At 36.8% G+C, this 17,897-nt stretch overlaps 1 protein-coding gene and 1 long non-coding RNA gene across 2 annotated transcripts; both read right to left on the reverse strand.

Moving 5' to 3' along the window:
- Positions 1–1,627: 1,627 nt before the first annotated feature.
- Positions 1,628–2,296, reverse strand: LOC121395390. Its single transcript, XR_005962450.1, has 2 exons — positions 2,004–2,296; positions 1,628–1,740 (listed from the first exon to the last, which is right to left on the reverse strand). It is a non-coding gene; the product is annotated as an uncharacterized LOC121395390 (long non-coding RNA).
- A 739-nt stretch (positions 2,297–3,035) lies between these two features.
- On the reverse strand, positions 3,036–17,583 carry LOC121395391. The gene is made up of 15 exons (XM_041568783.1): positions 17,467–17,583; positions 9,503–9,555; positions 8,716–8,823; positions 8,505–8,585; positions 8,339–8,410; positions 6,798–6,869; positions 6,379–6,429; positions 5,659–5,706; positions 5,154–5,207; positions 4,883–4,939; positions 4,699–4,776; positions 4,515–4,592; positions 4,361–4,408; positions 3,845–3,895; positions 3,036–3,740 (listed from the first exon to the last, which is right to left on the reverse strand). Exons 2-15 carry the CDS (start codon positions 9,546–9,548, stop codon positions 3,436–3,438), a joined length of 1,149 nt encoding a protein of 382 aa, XP_041424717.1. The 5' UTR covers positions 9,549–9,555; positions 17,467–17,583; the 3' UTR covers positions 3,036–3,435.
- Positions 17,584–17,897: the final 314 nt, after the last annotated feature.

Raw genomic sequence — 17,897 nt, forward strand, 5'->3', positions numbered from 1 at the left:
TAAGTGCTGGGTATTCTGGCCTCTCTGCCAAAAGCCTCTTATTTAATTAAATTTCAGAAGCTTTGTGTCTTTTTTTTGTCGCCATTGCAGGAGATCATGCGAGACACTTCAGTATGAAACCGGGACTGTGGGCTGAGCTGTCAAAATCAGGACTGTACCGCAGAAAACCAGACAACTGGGAGATAGGCACATGTGCATGAATGAGTACTTCCATGCACGCTGATAACCTGGATAATGGGTCTCCGGATAACAGGTCCCATAATAAATGTATGTATAATAAGTGGATCTTGCATTTGATACTCAATTTCCGACCTCATGCCCTGTTCATGGCTTGTACTGAGAGGGAATTGGGGGGGATCCTATTGAGAAGGTGGAATGCTATAAACATATGCACACTGATGAAACACCCTCCCTTCATCTTATCTCTAGCTAGTTGGAGCATATATAACTTATAGTATAGCTTCTTCTTTAAGGTCAGTGAGCCCTAATGAACATTGTCTGTCACTTCAAACCTACTGTCCTTCATGTCTTCTTCACATTTTTCATATTTCAGGAATTTTCTTCCCAACCCTAATATGTTTATATCTCCTATATCAATGACATAACGATCTACTGACATTCACACTAACGTTCCCACTACCTCTACAGTCACACTCCCGTCTCTTACACCTACAGCCACAACTAAACTAAAAAGGAGAACAGTTTCAATAAACTGAAGAACATTTTATTAATGGGTTCTTAAAATGGAAATCATTTTCTGCTCTTAAGCCGGCTCCATTTCTGCTGGTAAGATTTTTCAGGCCCTGCAACATTTTATCAATGAATTCTTAATATGGACGAAATCGTCTTCTGTTCTTAGGGCGGCTCAATTTTTGCTGGTAAGATCTTTCAGGCCCTGCTGCAACATTTTATTAATGAAATCTTAATATGGACGAAATCATCTTCTGCTCTTAGGCCGACTCCATTTTTGCTGGTAAGATCTTTCAGGCCCTGCAACATTTTATCAATGAATTCTTAATATAGACGAAATTGTCTTCTGCTCTAGGTCGGCTCCATTTTTGCTGGTAAGATCTTTCAGGCCCTGCAACATTTCATCAATGAATTCTTAATATGGACGAAATTGTCTTCTGCTCTAGGCCGGCTCCATTTCTGCTGGTAAGATCTTTCAGGCCCTGCAACATTTTATCAATGATTTCTTAATATGGATGAAATTGTCTTCTGCTCTTAGGCCAGCTCCATTTTTGCTGGTAAGATCTTTCAGGCCCTGCAACATTTTATCAATGATTTCTTAATATGGATGAAATCGTCTTCTGCTCTTAGGCCGGCTCCATTTTTGCTGGTAAGATCTTTCAGGCCCTGCTGCAACATTTTATTAAGTAATTCTTAATATGGACAAAATCATCTTTTGCTCTTAAGCCAGCTCTATCTTTGCTGGTAAGATTTTTCAGGCCCTGCAACATTTTATTAATGAATTCTTAATACGGACGAAATCGGCTTCTGTTCTTAGGCCAGTTCCATTTTTGCTGGTAAGATCTTTCAGGCCCTGCTGCAACATTTTATTAATTAATTCTTAATATGGACAAAATCGTCTTTTGCTCTTAAGCCGGCTCCATTTTTTGATAAGATCTTCAGGCCCTGCAACATTTTATTAATGAATTCTTAATATTAATTCTTAATATGGACGAAATCGGCTTCTGCTCTTAGGCCAGCTCCATTTTTGCTGGAAAGATCTTTCAGGCCCTGCAACATAAAGTACATTGCTTATAGTAAATACAAACAGCGTCAGGCATAATGTTTATTAACTACATGGTTGCTTCCAATCTCCCCATACTTCTTGTCTTCTGTTCACCCTCCCCCTTCATACTTTCAACGTTATATCACAACCCCATATGTATTATAAGGAATAATATTCCTCTTTTCCAAAATCTTAGGATATGAAAACTCCCCTTGGAATTGTATTACAGAACCCCTTGGTACCTTTGAATATCATTGAGGACACTTACTCATTTCAATTGTTACTTGAACCGTTGGCTTGTTCCAAGTAAAGAATCCTGAAATAAAAAATAACAGTTAGGGCATAATACACATTCTAATAACTAGAGCTAGGAGATTTATTTTCATTTAATTCAGAAGAGGCACGAATATGTTGTAAATTATATACTCATACATGGTGCCGAGTTATAGCATCAGATATAATCTAGTCTTAGTGATAAAATTTGTGTCATGTGACTTACTGAAATTTGTGTACAGGTATGAGACCTTTTATCCAGAATGCTAGTGACTTGGGGTGTTCCGGATAATTGATCTTTCTATAATTTAGATCTTCTACTAGAAAATCACATAAACATTAATTAAACCCAATAGGCTGGTTTTGCCTACAATAAGGATTAATTATATCTTAGTTGGGATCAAGTACAAGCTACTGTTTTTTTATTACAGAGGAAAAGGAAATCATTTTAAAAATTTGTATAAAATGGAGTCAATGGGAGATGGCTTTCCCATAATTTGGAGCTTTCTGGATAACAGGTTTCCAGATAACAGATCCCATACATGTATTATAAAAAATAATTAGGATATGAGGATGCTAATATTCATTTTGGGGTTCTATTCCTTTATAATAGATATAGAAAAAAATATTGTACCATTTTTTAGCCATGCTTGTTTGTTTTTCTTCCACTTGCCAGTGTGATTTTGAGGGTCTGAAAAAGAAAGAAATTATAGTTTCAGTAAAAATCATGAAATAATGGTAAAATAGAATTAAAGTTTAACCATTCCTTTGATCTAAACAAGTGTGCTGCCCCACTGTGTTGGATATAATCTGACATTGTGTAAAGTAGATGCAATCATTAACATGGGGCTACATTTTTTGCCCTCTGGCCTGCCCTAAATATCTGCTGTCCACGTATAAAATTCATGATACTAATATCATACTAATTTAAGCTTCCCAGACCTACATATAGAACATTCATGGTAACTACTTCCACTGCTTCACATTAACCCTTAAAACATGAAAAAAGTAAAAAAATATCTCACCACGGTTCCAATGATGTTGCCTTTCTCTTTTCCTCTCTTCTCTCTTTGGGGTGAATTTTTCAAAGGCTAAAAATCACAAGATAGTAATGCATTGTGAATAAAGGTTATTTCTGCATATAGCTTGATTTATGCACGTTGTATCTAAGAACATTATAGCATCAACAGGTACAGGCATGGGACTTGTTATTCAGAATGCTTTGGACTTGGAACTATTATTATATAGAATGTTTCCCCATTTACTCTGCAGAGCTTACATTCCCATTTCTCAAGTAATAGCATATGCTCTATATGGCTTTCTCAACTTCATCTACTCGTGTTATTGCCTTGAACTTCATGCAAGCACAGGGACAGCATATAATCCCTGTACAGATAGTAGTAGTCAGTAATAGTAGTAGTCAGTAGTTACATAGTCAAGCCAAGGATCACAGCCCTGCATGTCGGCAATTCCAATCTCAATTCCGCCGATTCCAATAGTTTTGTGTATAGGAGGGGGTCGCAGAGCATTAACTTCCTTAATATTGAAATGTCAAGGTTCCAAATGTTTTTAGATTCTCTAAACAAAATGAACTGTGAATTAATAACAGCCAACAACTTACTTATTTTTCTCTTTTTAGGCATGCCGCCTCTTTCTTCCATATCTTTGGGCATGCCGCCTCTTTCGTCCATATTTTTGGGCATGCCGCCTCTTTCGTCTATATTGATGTGGCCTAAAAGATAAATAAAGATATATAACTATACATATTGAAATACTGCTCAAATATCAAGTTTCCAAATGTATTCAAATTCTCTGAAGAATGTGAACTGAGCTTACCTGTCTTTCTCTTTTTAGGCAGGCAGCCTCTTTCTTCCATATTGATGTTGCCTAGAAAATAGATAAATATATATATGTATATTTAGAAAAATACAATGACCTATCTAAGCTGAGCAATAGAGTAAAACTTGAACTGCCACACACTGTGGTGCTATGTAGTATTCAGTGTTATTGTTAACAGAATATCTTCTATAATATGATGTATTTTACAACTATGGGGTCATTTACTGTGCAGAACGCAGCGTGCAAATAAAAATACCACAATCTACTTTTTTGCACTTTGCACACTGTGTTCTACCTTAACGGAATGGACACAGACCTCAACACCCAGTCCCTGGTAAATCTGGGGGGGGGCACTTCTTTGCAGGACTGGATATACTTGTAACTACAGAATGATACTTGTATAAATCTATTAATCCCCAAATTTGTTATGTGGCTAGAGAATGCCTTCTTAAAATCAGGCTAAAAACAAACAATCTAAATAGTAAAAAATCTAAAGACTAATTAAAAACGTACTCATGTCTCTTTTTCTTTTGACTGGCCCATAGTCCTCTTTGGTGGTATCTAGTAGGAAAATATAGATATAATTAATTTTATGAGCTCAATACACATGGCATATAATATAAATATTATTATGTACATGGCAGAATATAATAATGGTATAACCTACCAGCAGTTGGGCGCTCTAACTGGGCATTTTTGCATCTTGGCGTGCAGTTCACAGGCCCATAGTCTGCTTTGGTGGTATCTAGTAGAAAAATATAGATATAATTCATTTTATGAGCTCAGTACACATGGCATACAATATAAATATTATTATGTACATGGCAGGATATAATAATGGTATAACCTACCAGCAGTTGGGCGCTCTAACTGGGCATTTTTGCATCTTGGCGTGCAGTTGACAGGCCCATAGTCTGCTTTGGTGGTATCTAGTAGGAAAATATAGATATAATTCATTTTATGAGCTCAGTACACATGCCATCCAATATAAATATTATTATGTACATGGCAGGATATAATAACGGTATAACTTACCAGCAGTTGGGTGCTCTATCTCGCCTTTTTTCAAACTTGGTGTAAAGTTTTGGTTGACTGGATAAAAAGAAATATTTTCCATAAAAATCATAGGATAATGATAAAATGGAAATTATAGTTGTGAAGATAAACATCTAACAGGGTATAATGACAACGGTATAGGCACATGGGAAGTGAATTTGAATGCATTTCCCCTTATAGTTCACTGAGGTACCACAAGCCTACACCGACATTATCCATAGTATAGACAGATCAATGAAATTCCACTTACCAAAAGTTGGGCGCCGCAACTTGGGCTTCCATACCCGAGTGGTGTTCTGAAAGACTGGGAAAACATATTTATTATAAAGATCATATAATAATGATAAACGGCAGAAATATTATTTTATATAAACACAATGTAATTTGTATTTCTTTTACCCTCATTAAAGATTATCTAGCCAGGATCCTAGGACAACCAATCAGATCACTAGCAGCCAGTGGAAAAACTATTGGTTGCTATGGGGTACTGCCAAGGTGCAAATTTGCCCAATTTTCATAAATGACAAACATATGGCCAAAAGCACCTGATGGAAGGGCAGCCTGGTGGTACTTTAAGGTGATTGTCTATCTGCTGTTTTTTATTTGTAAAAGTGCAGCTTATGGGATAATTAGGTTAAGACTAATTGGACATTTCTGGATATTCTTAATATGGGGCAAAGGGAAAGGGAGCTAAAAAGTGCAAAACCCACTGCGTCAAACAATAAACATTTTTAAATTTAAAAAACAAATCTTACTGATTGTATTCTTTCCGACAGCCCCTTTGTCTTCTGATTTGGTGGAATCTAGAATGAGGAAATGTACAGAGATACTTTAACTTTTATAAACTCAGCACATAAAATACAAAGAGGGTTATGAGATATAAGGAGCAAATATTACTACAGTTCTTATCTCCTATAGCAACCAATAAACAGGTTGAATGTACTTGTCACAAGTTTAAAAGCAAACACCTGGGTTACTGCACCTGTGCAAGCTTTGTGCCTTTTATTACATATGGGGGAAATATAGATACATTTATCTGCGAATAAGGCAATGATTTGAAAGGGAACTTCTTCTTGACCCTTCTCCACTTAATTTCCCAGACCCGCTAGAGTCAGCTTGAAGTGATGATTTTTAGGGATGAAGTTGAAAACAAGGAACAGGTTATATGAAAATTATGAGATAATGATAAAAAGGGAATAAATGTTGTTTATGTATTTGAATTCACTAGGCACTGCAATCTCAGTCTTCCAGTGTCCCACATTGGCTGCGGCAAGCGCATATACAATACAGAACTCTAAAATCCCTATACATGTCCCTACTAGAAGTCACACCAGGGACACCTAGGAAGAAGATGGTGGCATAGCGCTGATGTGCCAGGAAGGAGTAATAGGTAGGCGATTAAAATCACAGAGGGGTATTTAACTTGGCACCTCCCAGTGTTAACAATTATGTAATTATTAATAGCCAAAGCTTACCAGTGTCACTTTTTGTTGGCAGGACATCTGATTTCTCTTTATCGATGTTATCTAGCAGGTATAAATATATAAAAAGTCAATGCTGTTTAGAAGCTGAACACACATGATAAAAAATACCATCATACAATAAATGCATACAGAATCAATAGTGTATATATAGAGAACCATGGGCAAGGGTAACAAAAATGTAAACCCTGTACTATAGCCAGAGAGGTGAAAACGTTATACTCAACTCCCTGATATGCATAGGCCCCAATACATGTAACTACTCCAATAAATGAACAGTCCAAAACTACAAATGAACCCACAGAACCTCTTCCTCCCCCAACTGGATCGTATGCTAAAGGATTAGATGAGCCAAGCACAATTCATCGAATTCTGTTTGGCTTTTTCTTCTTATTTTTAATAAAGATTCTTACCTGCCTCAACTTCCTGCTCTTTTTCTATCAGCAGATCTGTAACAGACCCCGAACAAATAACTGAGGCTGGGTCTAAAAAATAAAAAGTGAAAGAAAGGGTAAGTTCTCCTTATGTTTCAAACATATACCTCTGTATGAAACATTTATATAGTATATACTTGTACAGGTATGGGAACTGTTATCCTAAATGCTCCGAACCTGGGGTTTTCCGGATAACAATTCAATTAGATTAATGGCGCATTCACTGGCTCAATGGTAGGGGTAGAGATTACCATGTAGGTAAGAATAATGGTAAAAATCCAAATGTATTAGTTCATTTAAAAACACATATGAAAAATCAAGAGTGGATGAAGCAAAGCAGGGGAGTGCATGGCTATATGCGTTTCGTGACTATAGCGGTCACTTCGTCAGAAGCCAAAAGCGCCCCCTGCTGACAACATATTTATACACACATTAAAAACATCAGGTGATTCCAGCAATTTAATAAAAACATGATAGTCACAATAACGTAAATCAATTCATGAGATACATATAAATCTGTTTTGTATATTAATTCGTTTTATTAATAGTTTTATTTGATATTAATTTAATATTAATTTAATTTGATTTAATTTTATCTAATTTAATTCAATTTCATAAAATTTATTTCAATGCAATCAATCAATTTCATCAAGTCCAAATACTAAAAAGTTGATTGCATTGAAATAAATTATATGAAATTGAATTAAATTAGATTAAATTAAATCAAATTAAATTAATATTAAATTAATATCAAATTAAAACTATTAATAAAACAAATTAATATGCAAATCAGATTTATATGTATCTCATGAATTGATTTACGTTATTGTTTTTAATTATATTGCTGGAATCACCTGATGTTTTTAATATGTGTATAAATATGTTGTCAGCAGGGGGAACTTTTGGCTTCTGGCAAAGTAACCGCTATAGTTACGAAACGCGTATAGCCATGCACTCCCCTGCTTTGCTTCATCCACTCTTGATTTTTTATATGTGTTTTTAAATGAACTAATAAATTTGGATTTTTACCATTATCATTACCTACATGGTTATCTCTACCCCTACCATTGAGCCAGTGAATGTGCCATTAATCTAATTGAATAGTTTGCACCACGTGACCAGAGTGGAACTACTGGACGGAGGGATAAAGCTCTCTCCTTACCCCGTATGTGGAGTTGCCTGTGCTTATTTGCTTCTTTGTTTTCTGGATAACGGATCTTTCCATAATTTGGAACTTCATACTTAAAGTCTACTTGAAAATCATATAAATATTAAATAAATCCAAAAGGCTGGTTTTGCTTCCAATAAGGATTAATTATATCTTAGTTTTGATCAAGTACAAGCTTCTGTTTTATTATCACAGAGGAAAAGGAAATCATTGTTAAAAATATGGATTATTTGGAAAAAACTGGAGTCTATGGGAGATGGCCTTTCCATAATTTAGTGCTTTCTGGATAACAGGTTTCTGGATAATGGATCCTATACCTGTATATATAAATGTAGATATAATTACAGTATACCTGTTTTATCATCATTCTTCTCCTCTTTCATCTCTGAATGTGGGAGATCCAATTGTGGACTACAGTCCTTTGCTGATAACAAAAAGAGAAGGATGAGTAAGCTCTCATTAGGTCTAACAGCATATCAGCCACACAGCAAAAAATCATATAATATTATGATTTCTACCTGATGGTTCTTCTCCTTCTGCCTTCTCTCCATTCTGAAGGTCCATCAGAGACCCCCAAGACCTCATCACTGGGGCTTGATCTGTCAAGGAAAAGTTGAATAAAAGATTTTAAGTTAAAAAAAAGTATGTTTATCTAAATTATGGGTAAAAACTCACCATTCTGGATAAGAGATCCCATACTTGTACATATAAATATAGATATAATTATACCTAATTTATCATTCTCCTTTTCTTCCACATCTGTTGGTTCTCCTTCTGACTCTTCTCCCTCTCTAAGGTCCATCAGAGACCCCCAAGATCTCATCACTGGGGCCTGGTCTGTCAAGGAGAAGGTAGAGATATGGTTAGTCCTCCTATTATCTAACGTATAGTTAATAAGAAGAGTCCTCAAACTTCACTTAAAGGAACAGTAACACCAAAAAATGAAAGTGTTGTATAGTAATGAAAATATAATGTACTGTTGCCCTGCACTGGTAAAACTTCAGAAACACTACTATAGTCATATAAACAAGCTGCTGTGTAGCAATGACAGAAATTGAAAAAAGGCTATATGGCACAGGATTAATAGTGGATAACAGATAAAATTATGCTCTACAGAGTTTATCTGCTGTCTGCTGTGTAACTTGAGCCTTTTCTCCTTTGAATGGCTGCCCCCATTGCTACACAGCAGCTGTATTTATAGAAACAATAGTAGTGTTTCTGAAACAAACACAGAAGTTTTATTAGTGCGGGGCAACACTGCATTATATTTTTATTACTTTAAAACAGTTTTTTGATGTTACAACAATTTTTTGATGTTACTGTTCCTTTAAAGATACTCCTCTGTATAAAGAGCATACTAATACAAAGGTTAGCCAAATGTTGCAAAATCGGGTTGAACCCTAAACTGGATGCTGGGTTGGTGCATTCCTACTTCTTATGCCAATTTTTCTAAGACATTTTAAAAAGATATTGTATTATCCCAGAAATACCTTAAGTAACTTAAAAAGTCCATTACCTAAATCTAGAACATCATCAATCTCCTCCTCAAGATGTTTCTCCATTCTTTATCTAACATAGAAAAAATAAAAGAAATTAAAACATTTCATGATGGCAACACTTTCAGAAAATAATTTTTATTTGACATTTATTAAATACATACTCATACTACCATTATCATATTTATTATTATGTCTTTATAAAGTGCCAACATATTCCGCAATGCTTTACAGGTATGGCACCTGTTATCCAGAATGCACCTGACCTTTCCCATAAGAGTAAACATTAAATAAACCCAGTAGGTTTGTTTTGTCTCCAATAATGATGAATTATATGTTAATTAGGATCAAGTACAAGGTACTGTTTTATTATTAAAGGTATGGAACCTGTTATCTAGAATGCTTGGGACCTGGGGTTTTCTGGATAATGGATCTTTCATACCTTGTCTACAAGAAAATCATGTAAACATTAAATAAATCCCATAGGCTGGTTCTGCTTCCAATAAGGATTAATTATATCTTAGTTGGGATCAAGTACAAGCTACATTTGTATTATTACAGAGAAAAAGGAAATCATTTTTAAATATTTGGATTAGTTGATTATAATGGAGTCTATGGGAGACAGCCTTTCCGTAATTTGGAACTTTTTGGATAATGGGTTTCTGGATAACGGATCCCATACCTGTACTGAGAAAAAGGAAATCATTTTTAAAAATGTGAATTATTTGGTTAAAATGGAGTCTATGGGAGATGGCCTTCATTTAATTCAGAGCTTTCTGGATAATGGGTTTTAGGATAATGGATCCTATACCTGTAACAATAATTGGGTTTATATATTGAAGATACATTGAATTACATACATAGCAAGAAGTGCGGAGCCCTGCCTAAAAGAGCTTATGATCTAGAAGGAGAAGGCGTTGAGACACAAGGTGTGGGAATGGGTAAGATCCAAAGTAAATGAGAGATGTAGCATGGGGTGTTGCATATTTTTAGATGAATGTCCAGCCATGTCGTGGGCCCTTTTTGTCTTCAGAACCCATGTCTTAGGCTTGCATGGCCTGTGGTGCAACATCTTGAGCTTCACAACTGGCCAGACTTTTGGATAGATAATCAAGTGGTTCTCCGTTTCAACATTGGCTGTTAAACTCCCGCCAAATTAACAGGGGTGTAACTACAGAGGAAGCAGATGCCATGGCTGCAGGGAAACCACAAGGTAAATGGCCCCATGAGGCCCTAATTCATATACAGTTTCAATAAATATTGGTAAAATAGGTCAATCTCTAGACATTTTTGGGACCTAAAAAATAATTTCTTTGGGGCCCAGTAATGTCAAGTTTAACCTCTGCAACTAAAGATCTTTTACTAAACTCAATCTCAATGTCACCACTGCTGTGCTCAGGCAGAAAATAGCTCAAATGCCTCATTCACTGTCATTGCCTCCCACAGAGTTATATGGCAAACATATTGCCTTAGGAAGCTCAGTCAGTGATGGTGACAATCTGGAACATAGGCCTTAAAGGGGTTGTCCAGTTTTTAGTATGATGTAGAGCGTGCTATTCTGAGTTCATTTGCAATTGTTTTTCATTTTTATAATATGTGATTTTTAGTTATTTTGCTTTTTATTCAGCAGCTCTACAGTTTGCAATTTAAGCAATCTGGTTTCTAGGGTCCAAATTACCCTAGCAACAATGCATTGATTTGAATAAGAGAAACTGTATTGGAAAGGCCCTGAATAGAAAGATGAGCATTAAAAAGGAGCATTAACAATACATTTGTAGCCTTACAAAGCATTTGTTTTAGATGGGGTCCGTGACCCCCATTTGAGAGCTGGGAAGTGTTAGAAGAAGAAGGCAAATAATGCAAAAATTATGGAAAAATGAAGACCAACTGAAAAGTTGCTTAGAATTTCTATAACATACTAAAGGTTATGGTAAAGGTGAACTTCCCCTTTAAAAAATTACTGGTATTTGCTACTTTAATGGGTCAGAAAAGCAATGATTACATACATTACTAATGTACAATAATTCTATAGGCTGAGCAGCCAAAGTGAACATAATAATGGGTTGGAAGATGGAGGTTAATGGTATATTTTATGTTGCAGCTAAATACATTCCCCCCTCTATACCGGATGGGAACCTAACCAATGAGGTTTAAATGTACATGTTTATTTATTTTGTGTTTTCTATGTGAGTGTCTATATCCATGCTGCTATCAACTATCACTCTCACTCAGGCCCATTGCTAAAGGCAGTTGGTTTAGCTGGTAGTAACTGTAAGAAGGGCAGCACATCTCTATACAGACTGTAATCTAGGGATTTGTTCTAATAAGAAGCACATCTATATTAAAGGTTAGTGTAGAACATGACATGCAACTCATGCTGAATAACTCCCTTTCCCTCCAGTAAAGCCTGATGTCCTTATAAAAAAGCCTGCTTGGCATTCAGGGCAATAGGACAGGGCATTGCCTTTTTTCTTTTATAGTTTACAATTTTAACATAAATGAAAGTTCTTATTTCTCATGAAATACATTGTTGAAGTGCAATAATAATGATATAACTAGCAGGGAGCACTAAGTGATAGTGATAGTGACAAATCTCAGACACTGAGCCATGGAATAATGGCTAAATATAGCGCTACTCTGTCATACTATAGGACATTTTTTTATATAAAATTACCTGAAAACTCTCCAAAAAACAAATATCTCTCTCCAAAAAACAAATATCTTTCTCTTCAAAAAAAAAAAAGAAATCTCTCTCTCCAAAAACAAATATCTCTCTCTCCAAAAAACAAATATCTCTCTCTCCAAACAACAAATATCACTCTCTCCAAAAAACAAATATCACTCTCTCCAAAAAACAAATATCTCTCTCTCCAAAAAACAAATATCACTCTCTCCAAACAACAAATATCTCTCTCTCCAAACAACAAATATCTCTCTCTCCAAACAACAAATATCTCTCTCTCCAAACAACAAATATCTCTCTCTCTCCAAAATCCAAACGGAAATGAGCCTTACACAGCAGCTAATTCATAAACATGTTATTCTTATTGTGATGTCAGCGGTCTTATTGTGATGTCAGCCAATAGCAACAGAGCAGCTGATTCATAAACACGTATCCTTATTGTGATGTCAGCGGTCTTCAGTCAGTAACAGCTAATTCATAAACATGTTATTCTTATTGTGATGTCAGCTGTCTTCAGCCAATAGTAACAGAGCATTTTTATTTAAAGAAACAGTGGAATGATATACATATGCCCACAATGCTGTGTTATTGGGGGGTTGTATTTTACTGTTGGATGAGTAGGAGGTAAAGTATATTTGGAACGTATATACAGGTATGGGACCTGTAATCATGAATGTTCAAGACCTCGGGTTTTTCAGATAACGGATCATTTTAAAAAATTTGAACTATTTGGATAAAATGGAGTCTATGGGAGATGGCCTTTCGGTAATTTAGAGCTTTGTGGATAATGGGTTTCCAGATAACTGATGCCATACCTGTACCAGGTACATAAGATTTTTATTTTTCCCATCAGGCTCTAAATTACAGCAATGCCATCATCCAGTGAGTCCATTTTAAGCCATTAATTCAAATTTTTTTAAATTAATGAATACAAAGAAGACAATACCTTGTACTTAAACTAAACTTACCCCCACATGATAATGAGATGATATACTACTGATGTTATTCTCATGGCTTAATCTTTTTGCATGAATACTAAAGCTTGGTGTGCCTTCCTAAGAAACCTAGCAGTCACTGACCCCATCTAAAAACAAATGCTATGTAAGGCTACACATTTGTTGTTATTGCTACTTTTTTTTTTTACTCATCTTTCTATTCAGGCCTCTCCTATTCATATTCCAGACTCTTATTCAAATCAATAAATGGTTGCTATGGTAATTTGGACCCTAGCAACCAGATTGTTTAAAATGCAAATTGAAGAGCTGCAGGATAAAAATCTAAATAACTCAAAAACCACAAATAATAAATAATAAAAACCAATTGCAAACTGTCTCAGAATATCACTCTCTACAGCATACATCTACATCATAAGTTATTATCTTTCATGTTACTCTCCCAATAGAATTTTGTAGGTTACAGCAGTGCTGGGCCAAGGTATTTTAGCACCCTAGGCAAGGGCTTCAATCAGTGACCCCCCTCAGCGTTACCATTTCCCAACAGACCATTACAGTTTTATTTTTAAATAAAGAAATCTTACAAGACATTATTGAAATAAGGATTTTATTTATATGAATATGTACAAATAAAAATAAGGTACCTGTGCCAGCAGCCATCATACTGAGTCTGTGTGTGTGAGTGCCTGAGTCTGTGTGTACCTGATTCCGTTTGTGCCTGAGTCTATGGGGCCGATTCACTAACTTCAAGTGAAGGATTCGAAGTAAAAAAACTTCGAATTTCGAAGTGTTATTTGGGCTACTTCGACCATCGAATGGGCTACTTCGACCTTCGACTACGACTTCAAATCGAACTAAAAATCATTCGACCATTCGATAGTCGAAGTACTGTCTCTTTAACAAAAAACTTCGACCCCCTTCTTCGCCATCTAAAAGCTACCGAACTCAATGTTAGCCTATGGGGAAGGTCCCCATAGGCTTGGCTAACTTTTTTTGATCGAAGGAAATTCCTTCGATCGTTGAATTAAAATCCTTTGAATCGTTCGATTCAAAGGATTTAATCGTTCGATCGAACTATCTGTGCTAAAATCCTTCGACTTCGATGTCGAAGGATTTTAATTCCCAGTCGAATATCGAGGGTTAATTAACCCTCGATATTCGACCCTTTGTGAATCGGCCACTATGTGTGCTCAGTCTTTGTGTGCCTGTGTTTGTCTGAGTGTTGTTGCCAGTATTACAGATTGTCCCACACAAGTATGAAGCGCTCACCTCTGCTTCTTTTCCTTTTTAGGACCAGGTGCTTAGCAGTCAAATTCCCACTCTGCCATGGGTTCCAATCATATGAAATCTCCAACAGACCGCAGCACACTGACACGCTGTTTCAGTAAATTTTCTTTGTGATTTATTGGCTCATTTGCAGTAGACAAAATAATGCGACGTTTCGAGTCACACAGGACTCTTTATCAAGCATCACAAAGAAAATTTACTGAAACAGCGTGTCAGTGTGCTGCGGTCTGTTGGAGAATTCAGTATTACAGATTGTGACTGCATAAAGAGAACATGATCAAAAATTTCATGTGGGAAAGTGACTACTGAGGAAGAAGTGGAGAGAAAATTAAAACAGCAGCAAATGGCAAAGGAGATATATTAGAAAAGGCAAGTACAGAAAGAGGGGTAGATACATTGTTGCATAAAAGAAAGAAAATGGAATAGTTGTGGACAGCAGAAGAGAAAAAATGTAGAGGAGGGGGAACAGAAAAGATCCACTGAGGGATGGGAACAATAATAAAATATGAAGAAAAAATGTTAAATTATTAAAGCTGGCTAGGTGGAAAACTGGCAAAAAAAGGAGAAGTATTCCTTTAAATGAAGTGAACAAGTAAAGAGGAAAAGTGGAAGATCGAGCAAAGACAGAATAGAATAGAGAAGAGTCCATTGGATAACAAGGTATGTCATGCATACATGCAAACTATAAGCTTCAACAAGGGGTTGGATGTCTTTTCAGAGGGAATACAGGGTTAAGGAAGATAGCTCATAGTACAAGTTGATCCAGGGACTGGTCCGATTGTCATTTTGAAGTCAGGAAGGAATTTTCCTCTCTCTAGTGCTTGACCAGGCCTGAATAGTATATTTTATAATACGAGTGGTACTCAGCCTGAAGCCTTGTGTCTTTAATTATTTATATGTATCCTTATCATTTATATTATAATACATACTAAGAGTTCCCTATATAACTCATATCCTTATTTAAAGTAAGGGGGTACATTATCCCTTATAATATATGAGTAATACTCAGAGTTCAGTGTATAACTCAACCTGCAGCCTTGTGTCTTTATATGGTCACGGAACCTCTCAGTGACTTCTAAAATCTTTCTCATTTACAGTAGGATGTACATTATCCCTTATATCATTATAACACAGTGAAACCTCAATTTTACATGTCCTTTTTGCATGTAACTCTTTAGTAAACTTTTAGTATGTTATATAATGGCGAATTCAAAGCAACTTTTCAGTTGGTTTTCATTATTTCTTTTGTTATTGTTTTTGAATTATTTTCCTTCCTCGTCTACATCTTTCCAGCTTTCAAATGGGGGTCACTGACCCCATCTAAAAAACAAATGCTCTGTAAGGCTATACATTTACTGTTATTGCTACTTTTTAATGACTCATTTATCTATTCAGGCCTCTTCTATTCATATTCCAGTCTATTCTTCAAATCAGTGTGTGGTTGCTAGGGTAATTTGGACCCTAGCAACCAGATTGCTGAAATTGCAAACTGGAGAGCTGCTGAATAAAAAGCTAAATTACTTAAAAACCACATATAATAGAAAATGAAAACCAATTGCAAATAGTCTCAGAATATTATTCTCTACATCATATGAAAACTTAACTCAAAGGTGATCAACCACCTTAATACAATCATCCCCAAAATACAGTGGCCCCTTTCTTTCTGTTACAATTCCATCTACCCAATGATCTAATGGCACCCATATGCATTTTACCCCAATGACCCCTTATGTATTTTCTGGGTCCTTTTTTTACCTATGCTTTCTGGTTAAGGAAGCGTCATCTGGGCTGAGGAGCCTAAATGGATCACTGCCTGGACTATGTTCTTTCTGCTATTTTACATATCAAATTATTATTCCGCATTCTCAGGACTCAGCTCGGCTCCCTTCACTTTTTCCCAACACACAAATATTACAGATGCCCATTTTAATTTGCAGCATGAAGCAGGTGCTTTACAGCAGTCTCACAATCTGTGTTTGCTTTGTATTCAGTTTCTGCAACAGAAAATAAAAATGCCAGACCAGGTACAAATACAATAAAGAGTCTTTATTACACATTGTACATATAAATATATGCAGCTCACAAAAGGTAAATAAATATAAATGAATGACACAATTAGAAGCTGTAAATATGCACAGTACATAACGAAAAAAAGAAATTTCCACATCCCTGTATTTGGCAGAACCCATCAATAGAAAAGAAAAAAGAACATCAGATTACACTGCACTTACAAAAACATTGTGCTGCCCCAGGAGCCCTGTTCATATTGCCAGTTGACCACGAACAAACACAGGATTTGAGACAAACTTTGCACCTGACACCTTTGTGGTATTGTTAATCCAGATGTGGTCACACCAACTGTCCCCCTGGTAGTTACGCCAAGTGTCCTGTGCAAATCACATTGCTGTGCATACACCCAGGTGCATTCTTTCTGGTGCCCTGGGCATATAACAGCACATACACCCAAATGCCCTATGTATACCACAGTAAATGCACCCAGATGCCCTGCAAATAACACGGTACATGTACCCAAGTGCCCAGCAATGTGAGTGCGTGCACCCAGGTGTCCTGTGCAGACTAAAGTGCCTGTTCTCAGGGATCCTGTGCATATCAGTGTGTGCGCCTGTCAGTGTGTGTGTGTATATCAGTGTGTGTGTGTATATCAGTGTGTGCGCCTGTCAGTGTGTGTGTGTATATCAGTGTGTGTGCCTGTGTGTGTATATCAGTGTGTGTGTGTATCAGTGTGTGTGTCTGTGTGTGTGTATATCAGTGTGTGTGTATCAGTGTGTGTGTCTGTGTGTGTATATCAGTGTGTGTGTGTATCAGTGTGTGTGTGTGTATCAGTGTGTGTGTCTGTGTGTGTGTATCAGTGTGTGTGTGTGTGTTTATATGTGTGTGTGTGTATCAGTGTATGTGCGTATCAGTGTGTATATCAGTGCGTTCTAGACTAAGTATTATTGCCCATCTCACTGCAAGGATTTGTCCCAGGAACAAAAGCAGAGTACATATTGCCTTGCGGCCCCTCTGCATCCCCCCTCCTCATATTCACAACACCACCCACCTTTAGCAATCCCTTCCGTGTCTACTGCTGAATCTTACTGACATTTAAACCTAGCGGCAGCACAATTGTGTTTTACGTTCAGGCACTCGCCTCCTTTCTCCGGATGGGCCGCAAAAGCTCCATAGTGGTACTTTGAGGAAGTCGTGACAACAAAGCCATGTGACCACGGAGAGGCGTGATGTCAGATTGGGGCGTGTCCTGTGAGCTGTTGCTGCTAAGACTCTTCCTCCACTGACTGCACCACGTGACAGCCCAGCGCAGGAAGCTGTAGTCTCTCTGTGTTGCTATTGTGCAGGGAATAAAGGGGAAGCGATTGCTAAATGAGGGAATCTGTAAAAGGCGATGACAGTGACACCCAGCTAAGCCAAGGGCTCTACCGTTCAGCACTGCCTGTCAGCCTTGCTCCCCCAGTGCCGGGCGCGCCCCCCTAC

The sequence above is a fragment of the Xenopus laevis genome, chromosome 7L, assembly GCF_017654675.1.
Source record: "Xenopus laevis strain J_2021 chromosome 7L, Xenopus_laevis_v10.1, whole genome shotgun sequence".
NCBI classification, from domain to species: Eukaryota; Metazoa; Chordata; class Amphibia; order Anura; family Pipidae; genus Xenopus; species Xenopus laevis.